This window comes from Mercenaria mercenaria, chromosome 7 (assembly GCF_021730395.1).
Source record: "Mercenaria mercenaria strain notata chromosome 7, MADL_Memer_1, whole genome shotgun sequence".
In the NCBI taxonomy this organism is placed as follows: domain Eukaryota; kingdom Metazoa; phylum Mollusca; class Bivalvia; order Venerida; family Veneridae; genus Mercenaria; species Mercenaria mercenaria.
The window spans coordinates 5,692,608-5,710,610 of record NC_069367.1 but is presented as its reverse complement, the minus strand read 5'-3'; the positions used below and the strand labels follow the sequence as shown (position 1 = coordinate 5,710,610).

Here is an 18,003-nt window from a genome sequence, read left to right as displayed (position 1 = left end):
CGTAGGGGTTACATTTTTCCTATCACATTTTATCGAAGATTCATATAAAGGCTTTTTGTTATATCTTTATATCCTTAGGACGGTCAGCATATTTTTATACAATCTCGCCAGGCATAGGTATGTTTTTGACAACACAGAAAATGAGATCAGATAACCTTCGGCTTTTCTCGAAAGTAAAGAAAATAAAAGTACACATTCTAAACTTAAAAATGAAAGTTGCATTTGCATTGGTCAATAGCCAGGGTTCACGCGCAGGGGCCACTCCGTGTAAATGTATGCGCGTTGACTAATTTAGCTAATGAGGAATCATTTCAATGCAATTTTCAGCACTTTCTAATGATTTGAAAAATATCTGGGCTTCAGGTTTTCATTCTATAAAAAAAACACATAAGGCTATATGTATTTTAACTCAATTTGTTTTGAAACATGGTTTGTATACATATAGAAAACAATATCATAACAATGTAGTTGCAAGAAACTCTACAGTATTTAACCTGTCATATATTAAACAATTAGCCTAAACAATACTCTGTTTAATTAAAAACGTGATTGTCAATTAGTTTGGTGAAAAAGCACTCACATCTTGATTTTTTACCTCATTTGTGTGTCAAACGTGAAAGATAAGATTTTATGTTAGCTTTTTCTACGCTGTCGAATGTACCATCCTGCACTAGAGACAATGCTTTCTGAACGTATTTCACAGCATTCAATTTGTCGCCCTCAATGTCATGTAACCTTCCAATACACAAATACACAACCATTTCATGACGTTTCTGAAGTGGTAACTTACATTGCCGTAACTTTGTTAAAATGTTTCTTGCTTGGTTTACTGTTCGACAATCTGGTTGTATTTCGTTTATGTTACAGAAGAGGTCAATACCAAGAAGTGATGATGCTCTTCTCACCATTATAACATTCACCCAGACGCTCCGTTCTTCGTCTGTTAAGTCATTGGTGAGTTGTAAAGCGTATGCGTAATCATGTTCTCCTTGGCTTAGGGCGTCTGCTGAACAATGGCGGAGACACATTTCACTTTGCATTAGGTGTGCACCGGTGTTAGCGACGACCGCTGGTAGGGAAGATAAACACGTGTCACTTGCTTGTCTGGCAAGCTGTATGTGTCTATCTGCGGTGTGATCGTTACCCTTTGATGCCCAGTTAATAGCCATAAATGAATGAAATATTGCGTCAAATATAGTTCTGTCGACGTCATTTCCCTGTGGCATAGAATCATGTAAACGCTTTAAAACACGGTTTCTCTCACAACAGTCTGCATATTGTTGTGTTAGAAGTAAGTAGACAATAGCGCGTTTGTCAATAAAATACTGCCTTTTGCAAGAACTTTTGCATTCACTGATCATGTGATCAAGTTCTGCTATTCTATTATTTAATTCTACACGAGTACCTAACGGGAAACCATTGTTATCTGCAAGAACCTTTAGTTTTATGTAATATCTCCGAATGTTATCTGCATGTGGTAAAATACGTTTTGGAACTGATTTTGGAATAAAACTGGAAAGTAAACGATGCAGTGTGTCTAATGAGATATTTTCTTCTGTACGTGTTTGGTAAAATACACAAGTTCTCTCATTTTCGATTTCCTTTCTGCAACAAAATGGTATTCCTCTCTTAGCACACAGAAAATGACAGACTGCTATATATCCAGCATCTTCAAAAACTGATATCAATTGTGTAAATGATAATATTGCAACTATCTGCCATAAGAAGGCATTAAAGTTGATAATTTTTACCGCAGGAGATACATCTGGCTTTACGGCAAAATATCGCATATATGCACATTTATCCATTTTGTTTATACATCCTTTTCTTTCCAAACTGTGTATTATTTCAGTTATGTTTATTGCTAACTTATCTTCTAGGTCCAAATTGGCGAACACAGTTTCTATTGCGTTCAGATCACTTAGATCCATTTTAACTTCCCAACCACAATGAGTCATCATATCTGAAACATAAATAAGATAGTTTTACATTCAATACTTCTCTCAAGTTACAAAGCAGGATTTACCACCATGTGTTTCCAGTTTCTTGAAACTTATGACAATGTCCCATTCTATTCATCAAGGAAGCGTTAAAGCCTCTGTAAGTCCCTGTTAGTCGAACATGCTAAGCAGTTAACTTTTAGCCTGCTGGCGGCCAGCGATTCTGCCTTTGCGATCAGTCAGTATGTTTTCAGTGAACACCCCTTTGAATAATAAGTGGTACTGCCCACGACTGAACGGTAAAGACCAGTCCATTTGCAAAAAAAAGGTTAGAACTCGTTTAACTGTAGTCTAGATGCGCAGTTGGAATCAGTTTGCAACACAGCAAATAGCTACGTGTAAACAGAGTTTGTGTACATGAGTACAAATACTTGAATCCAACCGATATTAACAGCAGTTATTGATAAGTTATCTTGTATAAACAACAGCATTCTCAACCAGAATCATTAACAGTTTCAATAGCGACATGCAATAGAAACACTGTATAGATGCTTTAAGGAGTCAAATTTTATCCGCTGTTATATTATTAAACAGTACTACGTGCTATGTAGAACATATATGGACATTAAACGTTGATACTTGCATTTTTTTGTAGTACAGTGAACCTCTTCAACATGATTGTTGCATTTCCTGCATGAATGATGATTAATCTTATTGCATCTCAGTAATATTCACTCCCTTTTACTTTTTTCATTGTTTGACATTACTTGTAAGTAACATAAACAGTATATATATCAACAAACTATCGGTTTTTCTAAACGAGCAGTGTCCTGTCATAGTTTATGTATATCAGATAGCACGTGTTGAATGTTAGCACTGGTAGATCGCCATTGTTACTTTGTATATATCTGTATTATTTATGAGTGATGGTGGTACATAAATAAATATATATAAATAGCTATTTATAGCTTTTGGCCGACATCAATAACAAAAGCTTTTTCATATTAACATAATTTTATTAATTTAAGTATACCTATTAAAGCAGGTAGAAAAACAATATTAACACAGTTATATATACAAATTTGGTTAAACCTGATAACACATTGACATCGGTCTAAAACTAGTTTAAAGGCAATCCTAGGTTAAAACACTTACATGAAAAAGAACATTAATACGTTGATAGAAAATGGTTTCAGACATCTGTCACATCAAATCGGATTTGTTCTGTACATGTACAATCAAATTTTCTAAAAGAAAAGAGGAAAAAAGTGTCTACCACTTACTTATTTATTCCTATCAGTGAATATCATAAGCGTATTATTTTAGTAATTATAACTTCCCAGCACACATCAGAAATGTATTAAACTCTTGTAATGTAAATACACATAAAATCGGAGCATCTGGCTTTTCAGTGTTGAGTAATTATAGCCAATATTATGACAGACTTAAGTAAATGTTTGTTTATACGGTCATATCCGTACACAGACATTTTGAGGGGCTATTTTCTATTGCTGCCTAAAGGTGCCGGCCATACCCTACTTTATTTATCAGCACTTGCTACCTTTTGGCATTAACCCTTTGATTTAGGGATTGTAAGTATAGCTTCATCCTTCGCGATCAGTGCAGACCAATTCATTCAGGCTGATCTTAGTCTGCACTGTTCGCCGTTCAGTCAGCAAATTTTCATTGAACATCCCTTCAAATAATAAATGGAATTGCTCAAATTGAAAAATGGATAAGTCAGTTTTAGAAATTTAGCAGGGTAAAGTTTTATAATAAATTAATTACATCAATCCATATTTGTTGCGACTGTTTGAGTCCTAAGTTATAACGAAACCGTAAATGTTATCAATGGAAATGTTTCGTTTAATAACATATAATTATTATAATTTGCCAGAAAGGCGGCAAGTGCTTCTTATGTTTAGTTTAAACATATTTATTTCGAAAATTACATTACAATTACATTTCACAATTAAGAACATGTTACAAGTACGAAAGGGATTAGCACGAAAGAAAACTTATATAGTTTACATATTTTGCGGTTAATACAAGTAGTTTGATCATTCTGAATTTATCAAATAACGTATTCGTCCATACAGGTTGAACATATGCTATAACTGGCTAGATAAAAAGAAACATGTGTTACTATTTACACATGTCATAATAATTGGTCCTTTAAGTAATACTTATCATTAGGAAAACACTTACTCTTTTCAGATTTAAGGAAAATGAAAATTAAGATATATACTGTAAAGGTACATATTTTCGCTGGGACAAACTTTCGCGAATTTGAAATTTTGAGTATCTAATTTATTTTAGGTCGATTAAGAAGCAAGTGCTACAGATTATACCATCTCCTTCGAACAGTCTTCTGAGGTTGTATTCTGCAAAGATTATAGTCTGCTAAGTTTATATGCTAAGTTTACTGTCTGCTACGATTATAGTCTGCTAAGTTTATATGCTAAGTTTACTGTCTGCTACGATTATAGTCTGCTAAGTTTATATGCTAAGTTTACTGTCTGCTACGATTATAGTCTGCTAAGTTTATATGCTAAGTTTACTGTCTGCTACGATTATAGTCTGCTAACTTTATATGCTAAGTTTACTGTCTGCTAAGATTATAGTCTGCTAACTTTATATGCTAAGTTTACTGTCTGCTAACTTTATATGCTAAGTTTACTATCTGCTAAGATTATAGTCTGCTAAGTTTATATGTCTGTTATATTTATAACGTACTAAGTGTATAGTCTACTAAGTTTATAATCTGCTAAGTTTGCAGTGTGCCTAGTCTATATTTTGCTAATTTTATATCTTAAGTTTAAAGTATGCTAAGGTCATAGTCTGTTAACTTAATAGTCTGCTAAATTCCTTCCAAATGAGTATGAACGTAAAACACATGAAAGGTCTATTCTTAAACTTCTACTTCTAACCGACTGTTTAAACCTGACTGCTAACCACCTTGCGTAAAACTGTATTTTGTTATGTTATAGATAGCTGTTTGACGCTTGATTTCAATATTCAATACAGATATAAAAGCATAACAAATCTATCATCAAAATTGTTGTAAACATCACATTTGAAAGAAAATTCAAACTCACCTAGTATTGATAGCGGACGATATACCCTTTACAAACGTAAAATCCAACGATTAATGATAGATTGCTAACCAAATTAAGATCCAAGCTGAAGTGATTTATACTGCAACATTCGAAAATATCTTAAAACATTTCATATTCAATAACTCTCCTTGTGCACTGATAAAGGGACACAAGCTAAAAGGTGAAAAGAGAGGTAAACAAATGTTTAACGTAACCATTATTTCATGAAATAGATGTCTGGAGTTTTCATTTCATACGAAATATTATGAAATACACTGGGTTTGCTTTGAGTGTCATGTCTTTGCATAAAAACACAATATATAAATATATTACACTAAAGAAACAAAAATGATCTGAACTTAAGTCAGTAATACGCTGCATACCTCTAACGCTAATTTGATAAAACCTGAAGATGGTAAACACCAAAGTCTCGGCCTTCTAATACCGTGTTCAGACTACGTTTTTAATCCTACATTAATTTGGGTTTATTTTTTAAACTCGTTTGCGTCCACACTATATGTGGTGTAAAACGTGAATTTTGTAAAGGTCAAGCGGTTTCTGTAATGTAGCATTAAAACTACCTCGGGAGGTGGTTTTAATACTACATTAAAAAGTAATGCTACATTATTTTACAAATGTGAACGCAAATGTGGGTTATAACTGGTTTTACAATCCCAAATCCACAGATCTTACCTTTTGCAGGAAGAATACCATGTGTTTCTCTTTTGTATCAAACAATTGATGCTGTGGCTGGCAAAAGTAATTGGACTGTTGTTGAAACAAAAACATTAAATTGCGATATGGAGTCATGCTGTTGCTCAAAATGGACAATAGATGGAATGAACAGAAATTCTTAGATGAACACAGAAGTTTAAATATTGATGACCCCTTCTTGTTTCTGTTAGCCTCAATTCTTTGTAACCTTTTTTGCTTATTGCAAGATATTTGTTAACTTCCAACATTGCATGTATATATTTAAACCACATTTCTTTGCCTAGTGTGGACGCAAACTAGATTATATTTTGATGGGTTTTGAATGTCAAATACCAGTTATAGCCAATTAGTGCCTAATAAAAATAAAACCGTTCTGCTAGTGTGAACACGGTATAAATGTACGTTTACTTTGTAGCCATAGGAATAAAGAATATTACCGTATTTCTCTTTTTTATGCAAATTATGTATAGTTACTATCATAGCAAGAAACGTTTATTTTATGGTAAGTTATAAATATTCATTGCCCAAAATAAGAATCTTAATATGCCAAAATTAAGTAATTAGTTTTCATCGGTTTTGATGACAACTTTTCATATATGGAAACTAGATATATTATTTCACTGGATAATATTGTATCAAATAAATAATCCTTTAACTCTTAAAATAATATCGTCTGTCACCGTATTTCATACTCATCTTATACATGTATATTGATGTTTTATCCAGTTCTAAATTATTACTTCTTGGATGAATTAAGTACAGCATAAATTTTAAAATAACATTTTATTTAGCATGTAGGAATGAAAAGAATTAATGTCTTCTTGTGGTAAATCGCCTAATTTTTAACGGTTCACCGTTCATGTGCTTAGATATTAAACCAAACGTGCTAACGCCCACGTGGTTAAATTCCTATACATCACATCAATGATCAGTGTAAAATCAGACAAAAAAAAATCACTCAAAGGGTCTTTAATATTTTATTAATCAAAGTAACTTCCATAGCACATGATATGAATGCCTGATAATCATATATCTGTCCAAAATTGAAGGTACTATTTTTTATTGGGTGTGGTTTTCAGTGATTTATTAATGATACTAGCGATATGTACGCTTTGATATTATAAAGATAGTGTGTTTTCTCGCAAAGTTATCAGTGACAAATTTTATGAAATCGTGACATTGTGAATGTCGATACACCTTTACCTGTGTTTTAACTAAGGTTATTTGTAGTATTACATATTTTAAAAGTTTTACTATATCGTATGACTGCAAAGATTTTATTGATAACTTTGTATTTGAATCTTGTGTTTTAGATATAGTATACGATATAGTTTCAAAACTCGAATGTGGTTTAGATCAGGGGCCGTATTCATAAAGCATCTTAAGTATAAGTATAAGAAATTGATTATTTACTTAAGTATTACTTAGGCTAGAAATTTATTTTACTTAAGTATATTTGTTATTCATAAAACAACTTAATAAGTAATTATTGTGTTTTATTGTGGACGAAAACATTAAAAAATCAACATTAATTTCAGACAGATACAACATGCACAATTATGTTTAAAGTGTTTTTATCTGAAAACAACACTTTAATCGTACCCACCACGCTATTTTATTTTCTGACTTAAGTCATTTCTTACGTATCTTAAGTTTTAGCTGTTTTATGACTAGAACTTAAATTTTTACTTAGACTGAAGTTGAAATTACCACAAAGTTAAGTAAAATCTTAAACTTAAGTCAAAACTTATACTTAAGATGCTTTATGAATACGGCCCCAGAGATACTGAAGTTTATTAAGGCTGTTGTTATATCATATCACACTAAATGTTAACTTAAAGATTCCAATGCCTATCTTTCACTAAAATATTTAATGTATTTACAAATTAACTGAAATGTAGAAAATCATCACCGACTTTGTTGAATTTTTTATTTATGTAACATAAATTCACTGTATATATAGAGCTACATTCATGAAAAAATGATATGTAGTAACAGTCGTTTGTTTGTTTTTTGGTTTTTTTTTTGGTTTTTTTTTTTGTTTTTTTTTTTTTTTTTTTTTTTAAACTTCCAGTTTTTATCGGAACTGTGTTTAGCTATACATTTATTAAGTGCGTACTAATTAAATCCTGATAGATGCATGTCATGTCAGCCCTTCCGATTTTCGGAAGACGATTGGCCCAGCAAAAGAAAGACGTTTAATTTAAAATGACTCTGATATTTTTCTTTTCTTGTATTTTAGGTCTTTATTCTGAATGTCAGTAGGATAACTTCAAACATACTGCCTCGACCGGTACTATCAATCTGAGACAATTCACTTTCCATGAGGTGTGCACCGGTGCAACGACCGCTGGCAGGTAAAATAAATACTAGCCACTTGATTGTCTAGCAAACTCTATGTGCCTCTCTGCGGCGTGATCGTTGCTCTTGGATACGAAATAAATTGTCATAAATTTATCCTTATCTAAATAGGCCAAGCGTTTACAGCAAATCATTTACAAACAATTAACACAATGAAGGATTGTCACCAGTTTGTTAAACAACTAAAATTTCTATTTATCTTGATTTGTTATGTATTTATTTTCCGTGTAAATGTCATTTACCTGCTGATAAAATACGTCCAAACTCGTTTAAGTTTATTCCTAACTTTGACAAACTCAACTGCTAAAATATTGAAATACATCCTATATATTGTACAATGGGACGTTTGTACAAATAATTCTTACTTATGTTTGATGTGATACAGTAAGTTACAGCTTTAAATACGTTATAAGACACTGGGGGTCTATGAACAATAACATTAATAATGGACATTCACACAGTTTCAGAAGCGGCACGCAATAGACAAACTGATTGTATTAATGCATTTATAATACGTAATATTCAATACAATATATATTTTTTATACCTTAAGTTTTTGCAGCGTAAATGGTAAACATTTTGATCTATTATAATATATATCATACCGCCTTCAATCACGGCATAAGAAAGTATCAGTGAGAGATACCCTGGTAATTTGCGAGATTGAATGGGTGCATAACCTAAAAGGTGAACAGTGGAATAGTGAACTAGGTACTGCAAAAAGTTTAAACTCAAGGACAGTTTTTATATAATAAATATCTTTCAAACGTATTGCACTAAAAGCAGTCAGTTGTAGCGTTTTACAACCTATTTAGGGATGAAATGTCAATGAACTTGTACAACCTGATCTATCTAAAGTAACAATCACTCCCCTACACATTCAGTAGAGTACAATAACACAGGAAAACGTTTTCGTGTTTATAGTAAATCTCTTATCTTAGGCATGGAGTGTTAGATAATAATAATCAACATTTTGTCTGGTTAACATGTAATTCCTTCAATTTTTGTTCTTTGCCAGGTTATTTCAGTTTCGTTTCATTATGATTTATTTACAGTTTACACGCTGGCCATAGACTCGGTCTTGTTAGTTTGTTTGTTTCCCGTTTAACGCCTTTTTTTCAACAGTATTTCAGTTATGTAACGGTGGGCAGTTAACCTAACCAGTGTTCCTGAATTCTGTACCAGTACAAACCTGTTCTCCCCAAGTAACTGCCAACTTCCCCGTATGAATCAGAGGTGGAGGACAAATGATTTCAGATACAATGTTTGTTATCAATTCGTCACAACGAACATATCGAGGGCTTGGTGCAAAACTATTGTAAGTGTATATAAATAAAGAACAAGATACAATAGTTTTGCGCAACGCCCTCGATATACGCCCCGCCCAGGAATCAAGATCTGTAGATCTTCGCTCTCCCTATTGAGCTATGCGAGACTCAGTTTGAGTTTTTGTGTTTAAAAATTTAGAAAACGACTGCATTTTGCAAATGTACAGGAAGCTGTAAAAATATTCACCTACAAAAAACTCATATATGGGACATCTCCTTGGGCGTTAATCCAACAATAAAAATATCAAACTAATTGGATCAATAAATATTGTGACGTTTATCCAGCAGTAGTTTGTGTATTGTTGGAGACTGGGTAATAGACATGGTGGTTTTATTTTCGCTAATATAGTATTTGCGAATTAAATTATTCCATAAATTTCAAACACTCGCGTTTTGCGGATTTTTATCACAATAAATGAGGTTAGTAACTATGAAACTGCTATATACAATACGATGCAATGCGATGCGATGCGATGAAATGCGATATAGCGCAGCACAGCACAACACAGCACAACACAACACAACACAATACAATACAAAAAAGATATACAGCACAGCACAGCACAGCACAGTACAGCGCAGTACAGCGCAACACAACACAACACAGCACAATACACTATATACAATATTAAGTGCAGTGCAGTGCAGTCCAGTCCAGGTCAGAGCTGTGCGTTCAGTACAGTACAGTTTTATTTGTAATATATGACCTTTGAAAATTACCCAACCCACAATAGATTAATAATGATAAATTATTGTCACAGTGTGTTGTTTAATATCTAAATGAAACAAACCAGATATCTTCTTGTAATTTACAATTATGCTATTTCAGATTTAAAAAAAGGCAAAATTAAATTTGGTCAAGTAGTTACGGTGTGGGTCATTCAACCCGGGGGTCGTGGGTTCGTGCCTTACTGGGGTCACGATCTGCCTTCTCATATGACACCAGTACTGGTTTTTCGAGGAGTGGTTTAAACTAAGCTTAATCGAGCTAAAATAAATTTGTAGACTAAACTAAAAATACACGCTGCACATTTCCAAACTGATTATAAATATGTACTCCTGTACATGTTGTGCAACATACATGTATATATTAATTGGGATAGGTTAGTGCCGCATTGTGATGTCAAGCAAGGTAAATAGGTACACTTATTTCTTTATCAAACTAAAACTTGATAACGCTGTTATAGAAAACACGTTGACTTTGTGCTCAGTCTCATGTCTAGTTATTCCCGTGTGTTTCGTTTCATTTCAGTATGGTGAATAAAAAGTAAATTTTTGACCCGCGTTAGTGTTGATAACACTCCAAATAGGAGTGCAGTGCAGTGCAGTGCATTGACAGTAATACAAGTGTTAGATAAATGTAGTTTGTGTATCATAACAGGAGATGAGTCATACTGCAACAAATATAAGTTGAATGTGCGGATGGAAATATCTAGCTCGAGGGTAACTGTTTAGGTGGTACCGTAAACTGTTACCCGGGTGTCAGATATATCCATATACTACTTCAACTATAGATATATTCTTTTTCTTGTATGCCGGATTCTTCAATTAATAGAAGTTATACAGTAAATGAATGTTTTCGTAGTATGAATTTACTAAATCAGTCATAAATTGGAGCTCGTTTAGTCATCTAACACCCAGGGGTGTAAGACGACTTTTTCCAGCAATGGGAAAAATAATAGGAAAAGCCTGTCCAGCGGCATGCAAAAACATGAGAATATATTACTGCTTGATTTCAATTTCTTTCCCATCAGACAGGGCTTTCTTGTATCTTGTAGGCGCTGGGGAAAAAGCGTTCTACGCTACGGGTGTATGATAACATTTGTGCTTCCATTATCATAAATGAATGAGAAAATTTATAGGCTAGAATAATAAGAATATGCTTAAAAAGAAATTATCGTTTTATATATATTTCTTCCATGTAAAAATTTTGAAGAATGAGACATGCAAGAAAAAAGTATGTTACTGGTTAAAGCAGCATGCCTCCAGATTTGGCTAAAAAAAAATCTTTCTTTCAAATTGAAGTTTGGTTATATTATGAACATTAGAATATGAATTTTTGTTTCTAACATATTTAAAAGTTCCAAATCAAGAAAAAAAAGATGACCGCGTGTAGGAATCGAACCCCGGACCGCCGCGACAATAAAGACATTTTTTCCCATCGTCGTAACAAATAACGCTATAGCTGAAGTAATGACTTCAAAATATAGATACTTATAATGGAGACAGTTAACCTGGAGTAAAAGCGTGACAAACGCTTTTCGACTTTCATCGCAAAAAGTAATAAAAACAGCAAATTCTCAAGTGTTTCCGTAACATGAAGTTTGTCAATAATTAAGTTTTAGAGCCTTCTTGAGAAATACAGCATTTATTTCAAGATATCTAAGAAAAATATTTTGTTGTCGAACGATCAGGAGGCATGCTGCTTTAAAGGTGCGGATGGAAAAATCTGGCTGTGGTAGTAACTCGACAGAGCCTTGTTACCGTCCAAGCAGTTACGCTCTCGCCGGATATTTCAATCTGCACTTTCTTCCAGTGGAATATTCTTAAAATCAATTCAGACCGAGATGGAATAATTTTTTATCACTTCAAATTTATTCTCAGATATTTGGTGCGGTTGCAGTAAGTAATTTTAATGCCAATTAATTAATTGCAGTGTAATATTGGCAGCAACGAATGTTTTTGTTAGGGTAGTGCAAGTGTTTTAACGATAGGAATCGTGGTTTTGAGGTTGTCATAGAAATTAAATAAGTTGAACATGTTTCATGGTACTCTATAAATTTTAGGGCGATAGGCAGATAAGTTCAAAGTTCGAAATGATTAATTAATATTATAACATAACCCAATTTATTTTCCTGTTAACCTTTAATCTGCTGGCGGCAGGTGATTCTGCCTTTGCGACCAGAGCAGACCAAAATCAGCCTGCACGTCCGTGCAAGCTGATTATGGTCTGCACTGTTCGCTAGTGAGTCAGTAAATTTTCAGTGAACACCCCTTCAAATAATGAATAGTATTGCCCAAATTGAATGATGGACCAGCCCATTTTAGAAATATAGCAGGGCAATGGTTAAACAAGGAGGACTGAAACTTACTGTGTGTTATTAAGCAACAAAATCACATTTAGCTGATACTAATAATACACATCTGAACGACAATGATTTTCTTTCTTTTTAAAAGGTCACTGTTTTGGATATAATACTTCTTAGCTTATGTTGTTTACCATGAATTTGTTATAATATACAATGCAACTTGTATATGATCACACAAGAGAAGGACAACAAGTTGTCTCTTACCTGAAATGGTCTCTTAATACAATGGTCTCGAGAAAGTTTCACAGTATGTGAAAATAAATTTTAAATCACACACAATCATTTTTCTATCTGATGAATATTTGATAGAAGGCATAAAAATATTGTAAACTATTGTAAACTTGTAAACTTCTCATGTAACAGAAAAGAAAAAAAACTGACTCACCTAAGCTCGGTATAGCGGACGATATATCCTTAAAAACTTAAATGTACCTAGATTGTAGGCCAAACTAAGCTCCCAGGTTAAAACATTCGAAATTACTTAAACCATTTGATATTTAAAATCTCTCATTGTGAACTAATACAAGGACACGAGGTAAAGATGAAAAATGAGGTAAACAAATGTTTAACGTTGAATCTATTTTATGAATTGAATACCTGCTGAAATACAATTCGTGTGTTTTGGTGAGTATGGAAACACAATATCTTTGACCTTGAGTGACTCCATAATTGTCAGAAACTTAAAAAAATATTACATGTATGTTGTTGAAATTTTAAAAAACTCAAACAGTGTACATTTGTTTTCTACTGAAATTTTAGTATTTTATCAACGTCTCTAGAAACTTACTAAAATTCAACGAATCAGCCCCGTTAGGCCTACAAAAAAAAAATCTTTGTTTCCTGCTAAAAAAAAATAGGGTAGGTAGGTCGGAAAAAAAATTTTTGGGGGAGATGTGGATTTTATTTATTAAGGGAGACTTTTCGGAAATTATTTTTGTGTCAAAAAATGAATACAAATAAGGGGGTTATGCCTTTAGAGCATCAGTAAGTTGATTTCTAGCACCGCTGGCCATGTTTGAAGAATAAAAAGTGCAGATTTGGAACTTTTTGTTAAAACGTTGTGTCAGGATACTAGTTATATGACCCAGGGAAGTGCCACGCTTTTAGTATTTTGAACAATAAAATGGGTCCTGTCCCTAAGGTGACTATGTCTTAGACTAGCTGACAAACGAAATAGAATGTCCTTCGTTAAAACGTATAGCTGATGAGACCAAATATATCATATATATAGAAATTTCCTCTGGCTACCTTGCATAAATGATTCGTGTACCAATGATTCGTAAATGATTTTAATTATGAGCTAGACAATTTCAGGGATCAGGCAAATCACTAAATGTTTCAAACTAACAATTTTCAATTAGCTCAAACTCCTATAGGCTGGAGACTCTATACTTGACTGGTCTTTTTGTAGAAGTTCCCGTCAGACAATGTCTTTGAATCAACAACATACATTTAGAACATTTTATTTCCGTAATAAGCCATTTCTGGCCCATGAACATTTACAAAACATGTTAACATGTACAATAAATACTAGTATGACATGCAGGTCAGATGGCGAACAGAAACACATACCAAATACTACTAAGCATCAGAACATTATATACAACATTTACAGGGAGAGACAATAATAAGCTATTTATTATTATATAAAAGTATTCAATAGTTGTCTTCTTCTTTCAAATGCTTTATATACATAAGCTGCTAGCGATCTTAGATATGCTGTGTTTTCACTTGTTATTAGTTCTATGAATTTAACAAAATTTGGATGAATTCTGAAATAAGGTTTAATGTATTGTTTTCTAAGATCTTTGTAAAGTTCACATTCACATACGAAATGATATTCATCTTCAAGAGTATTACATATATTGCATTTACGTTCATTGTAAATTGTACTAGGTCTTTTCCAACGTCCAGTTTCCACTTCTAACCTATGTGAAGATAATCGAAGTTTGGTTAAAGCAACTCTGTATTTATAAACATTAACAATATTTAGGTAAGATTTGAAATCAAAACTAGCAATATTGCGATAAAACAATGCCCTTGAAGACTCTTCTAATTTTGTATTCCAATTCTGTATGTATATGTCCTTTATTCTTTGCTCGAAATTATATAAAAACAGTTTTTGATTACAATCACCTTGGCTTAGCCATATATCATAAAACCCAGAAGTAGACAAAAGTGTCTTAACATTGGAAACCCAGTTTACTTTTCCTAAAAAAATACGGGTCCTGGTCCTATCTCATAGATGCTCGGCCTCTGTCCACTCAACTCTATCTGACTGCCCTGACTCCTGGATGCTCAGCGCCTATATGCTATCATATGTAGCATTCAACTACCATATAGGTATATCCCCTATGTCTTGGCTGTACTTCGCCAATAACGCTGAATCGTCTATAAGCTGGAACTCTCCTACTCTCAGTAGATTACCTAACACTGGGTCTCTGTCTCAGCTTCCCGATGCACAGTCTATATATGCTGTCGTCTATAGCATTCAACTACTCTTCAGGTAAAACTCCTATGCGCTGGCCTTATAGCTCGAAACCTTGTTGAAATTCTGCAACTCTTCTTTAGTCTATGAACTTCAAACGTCTTCTTTTTAATAATTTACCCGCCCTGACAGGGTAACTGCAATAGTCTCCTTATCAAGATACTGGGATAAATTATTAATTGAATCCTCGATGTGTCTTCTTCAACCGCTGGATACCGAATGAGCTCTCTGTCATTCATCTACCTATTTATACCCAAGCAGACGTGCTATTTTTAGAACTTGTTTCTGATTGGTCCAAATTTAAACATAACGTTTTTCAACGAGCACTTGCTCTGTCAAATATCTGGCTCCCTTTTACTTTTGTATATGACATAATGCGTGATGCTGGGACCCAGCCATCCACATAATGAACCCCAATCAGCCACAAATAACCCAAATTCTATTATTAACAGCAATTCAACAATAATTATAGCAATAATAGCATGGAAAGGGAGTCAAGCACTATCTGTGCTTAATGTGTTAACGTTATCAATATATCAAACATACAAATTATTATGACAAGTTGAAAAAAAATTCTCTAAGGCCATAAAAACATTTAGGGTCGAGCCTAAAAGTTAGGGTAGTTCGGGATACCGGAAACAAACAATTTTTTACGCTTTACCTGAAGTAATTGAAATAAAAATAAATAAATTTTGTCACAAATAATCACCCATGGAAAGGAAAATATCCAGCTACATTCATTTTAAAGTTTATTCATCTTATAAGAATGCATAGTTAACAGATACTTGAAAATTTATGCATTGACATCTGGACATTGTGAACATGTCCCAAAATAAACAAAGTGGTAAAGAGGTATAAATTATAGACTTACTTTATTAAAATTGCAGGTAATTCAAAAGAGGAAATAAAATAAGATTGATCTGTTTTAAATCAGTCCAGTAGTACGACATCAATATACATGCACTAATAGTACCCAAAATAGTTTAACAAAAATTTTTTTAAATGTTTGAGTTTGGTGTAATATGCCAATAAAAAGTTTAAAACTATACGAAAATATGTTAACTAGTGTTCTTGATATGAAATCACGTTAACGATGTTTTATATAATGCCATAAATATGATCACACGTTAGAGTAAATAAAAACATTTTACATAAAATAGGAAACAAAACATGACTGTGGTCTTTAGAGCCAGGTTGTCTCTGTTCAGAAGTGGTCTTTAACACAGGTTTGATTGTATAAGTAACCTTGGTAAACAAACAATAATGAAAATGTTGTCAATGGGAAAATGGAATATTTAAATTACAAACATTGCTGGAACCGGGAGAGAAAGGAAGAATTACTGCAGTCGTTAAATGCCATGCACATCAGGCAACTCTATTCTTGCATAAAAACTATATTTTTCACTGGATCCGCCTATGTATTAACGGGTGAAAAATTTGTGCAAACAAATGTATTTCGCATGCTATTTATACATTATTTTATTTTGAAATGCTTTCCCAGGGAGGTATTATGTATTTCTGTGCAAATTGATACCTGGTATCTACGCCTTGTTTATTTCATAATAACACTTTCTTGTAACATAGAAGTTGCAATCTAATCCTGAGTATGTTTTGCTGTATTAGTTACCAACCCCAAACCCTCTTCTCATCCCCCCCCCCCCCGCCCCCAAAAGAATGTACGTACTCACTTCTTTCCTTGTTTACTCCTCTTTTGAAAGTCAAAGTTAAATGTATGGGGAAGTTGATTACAAACTTCATAAGATTCTGGGTCTTCGCAATTTTCCATTTACTTGGTAATATTGTTTTGCGTCAACGTGTATTATAACTAGATAACAAATTGCCCCAGATTTCCTCAATCAGAACCAATCTATATGTAAGATCTAGTGTATATCAAAGTTTCCCACTTCATTCATATTATTAAGCTCTTTTTATGGGCCACTTAAATACTTATCTTATACTACATTTCGTTCACAAACAATCTGACTAACGTACTTGATCTTCTAAACGAAGATCTGAGAATGACCTATTTACATTTCATCTTTCTGTATATTTGTATTTCCAATATTGCTATTTTTATTTAACACAAATCTATTTTTATTTGAATCAATCAGACGACACGTTTGAACAAGCATTTAGCTGACCATCAAAAAAGCGTCGCATGTTATAGGGTGAGAAAAATGCGCAGTACGTCCGGGGCTCGAACCCGGGACCCCTCGCTTACAGGGCGTGTGCACTACCGACTGAACTCACCGGCTGCCTGACATATATCCTCCCCTTACGTGACCAAGTCCGTACCGCGACATACGATACCTCTGAAAACACGAGGTGGTCAGCATTATTATAAACATGAAAAACCCAGGCTAATATAGATTTTTTAAACTTCTACTTTCGCTTACAAAAAGTTACAAGCAAGGCTCTGATTGGCTAGCGGAAGGGTAGCCAGAACGAGTCTATCAATAGCACGTCCTAGATCCAATTCGTTAATTGGAGATGTACTTTAGTCAGACTGGTACACAAACTCAAGATCGGCGCACACATAAATGACAGTAAATTATCAAATCAATATAATGTACAAAACACTAGGAAGTGTCTTTAAATAGAGTTAAAGAAAAGTACTTACAAATCCGTACACATTTGTCCAGAAAATCATATATCAATATTTCCTAAATTCCTTATCCATGGAATAATCAAAGAATAAGCGTTTTAGTATGAATACATAAAACATAAAACATCGAAACGTATTTTTAATGTATGTATGTATATATGATTATATGACCACGCCATCAAGTGCCATGATACAAGCTTATCCTCTTCGTTTACGTTCGATTCTAAGTATATCAATTTATTAGCCATGCAGATTTTGGATTGAAATAGAACAATTGCTATTACGGGAAATTCCAATTTCCTGATTCACAAAGTTAGTTTTCATGAATTCGGTCAAAAATGACTTGTATTACATTGATTTTGAAGTGTAAACAAAGTCAT

General features: G+C 33.3%; 1 protein-coding gene across 5 annotated transcripts; it reads right to left on the bottom strand.

Annotated features, from left to right (window-relative positions):
* Positions 1-388: 388 nt before the first annotated feature.
* Positions 389-17,792, bottom strand: LOC123555075 (uncharacterized). Of its 5 annotated transcripts, none has more exons than XM_053547423.1 (2): positions 17,639-17,792; positions 389-1,963 (listed from the first exon to the last, which is right to left on the bottom strand). In XM_053547423.1, exon 2 carries the CDS (start codon positions 1,959-1,961, stop codon positions 597-599), a length of 1,365 nt encoding a protein of 454 aa, XP_053403398.1. In that variant the 5' UTR covers positions 1,962-1,963; positions 17,639-17,792; the 3' UTR covers positions 389-596. The 5 variants fall into 5 exon arrangements, with proteins under 5 accessions (XP_053403398.1, XP_045201564.2, XP_045201565.2 ...); XM_045345629.2 differs by lacking the exon at positions 17,639-17,792 and adding an exon at positions 12,916-13,074; XM_045345630.2 differs by lacking the exon at positions 17,639-17,792 and adding an exon at positions 5,039-5,438.
* Between the last annotated feature and the right edge of the window lie 211 nt (positions 17,793-18,003).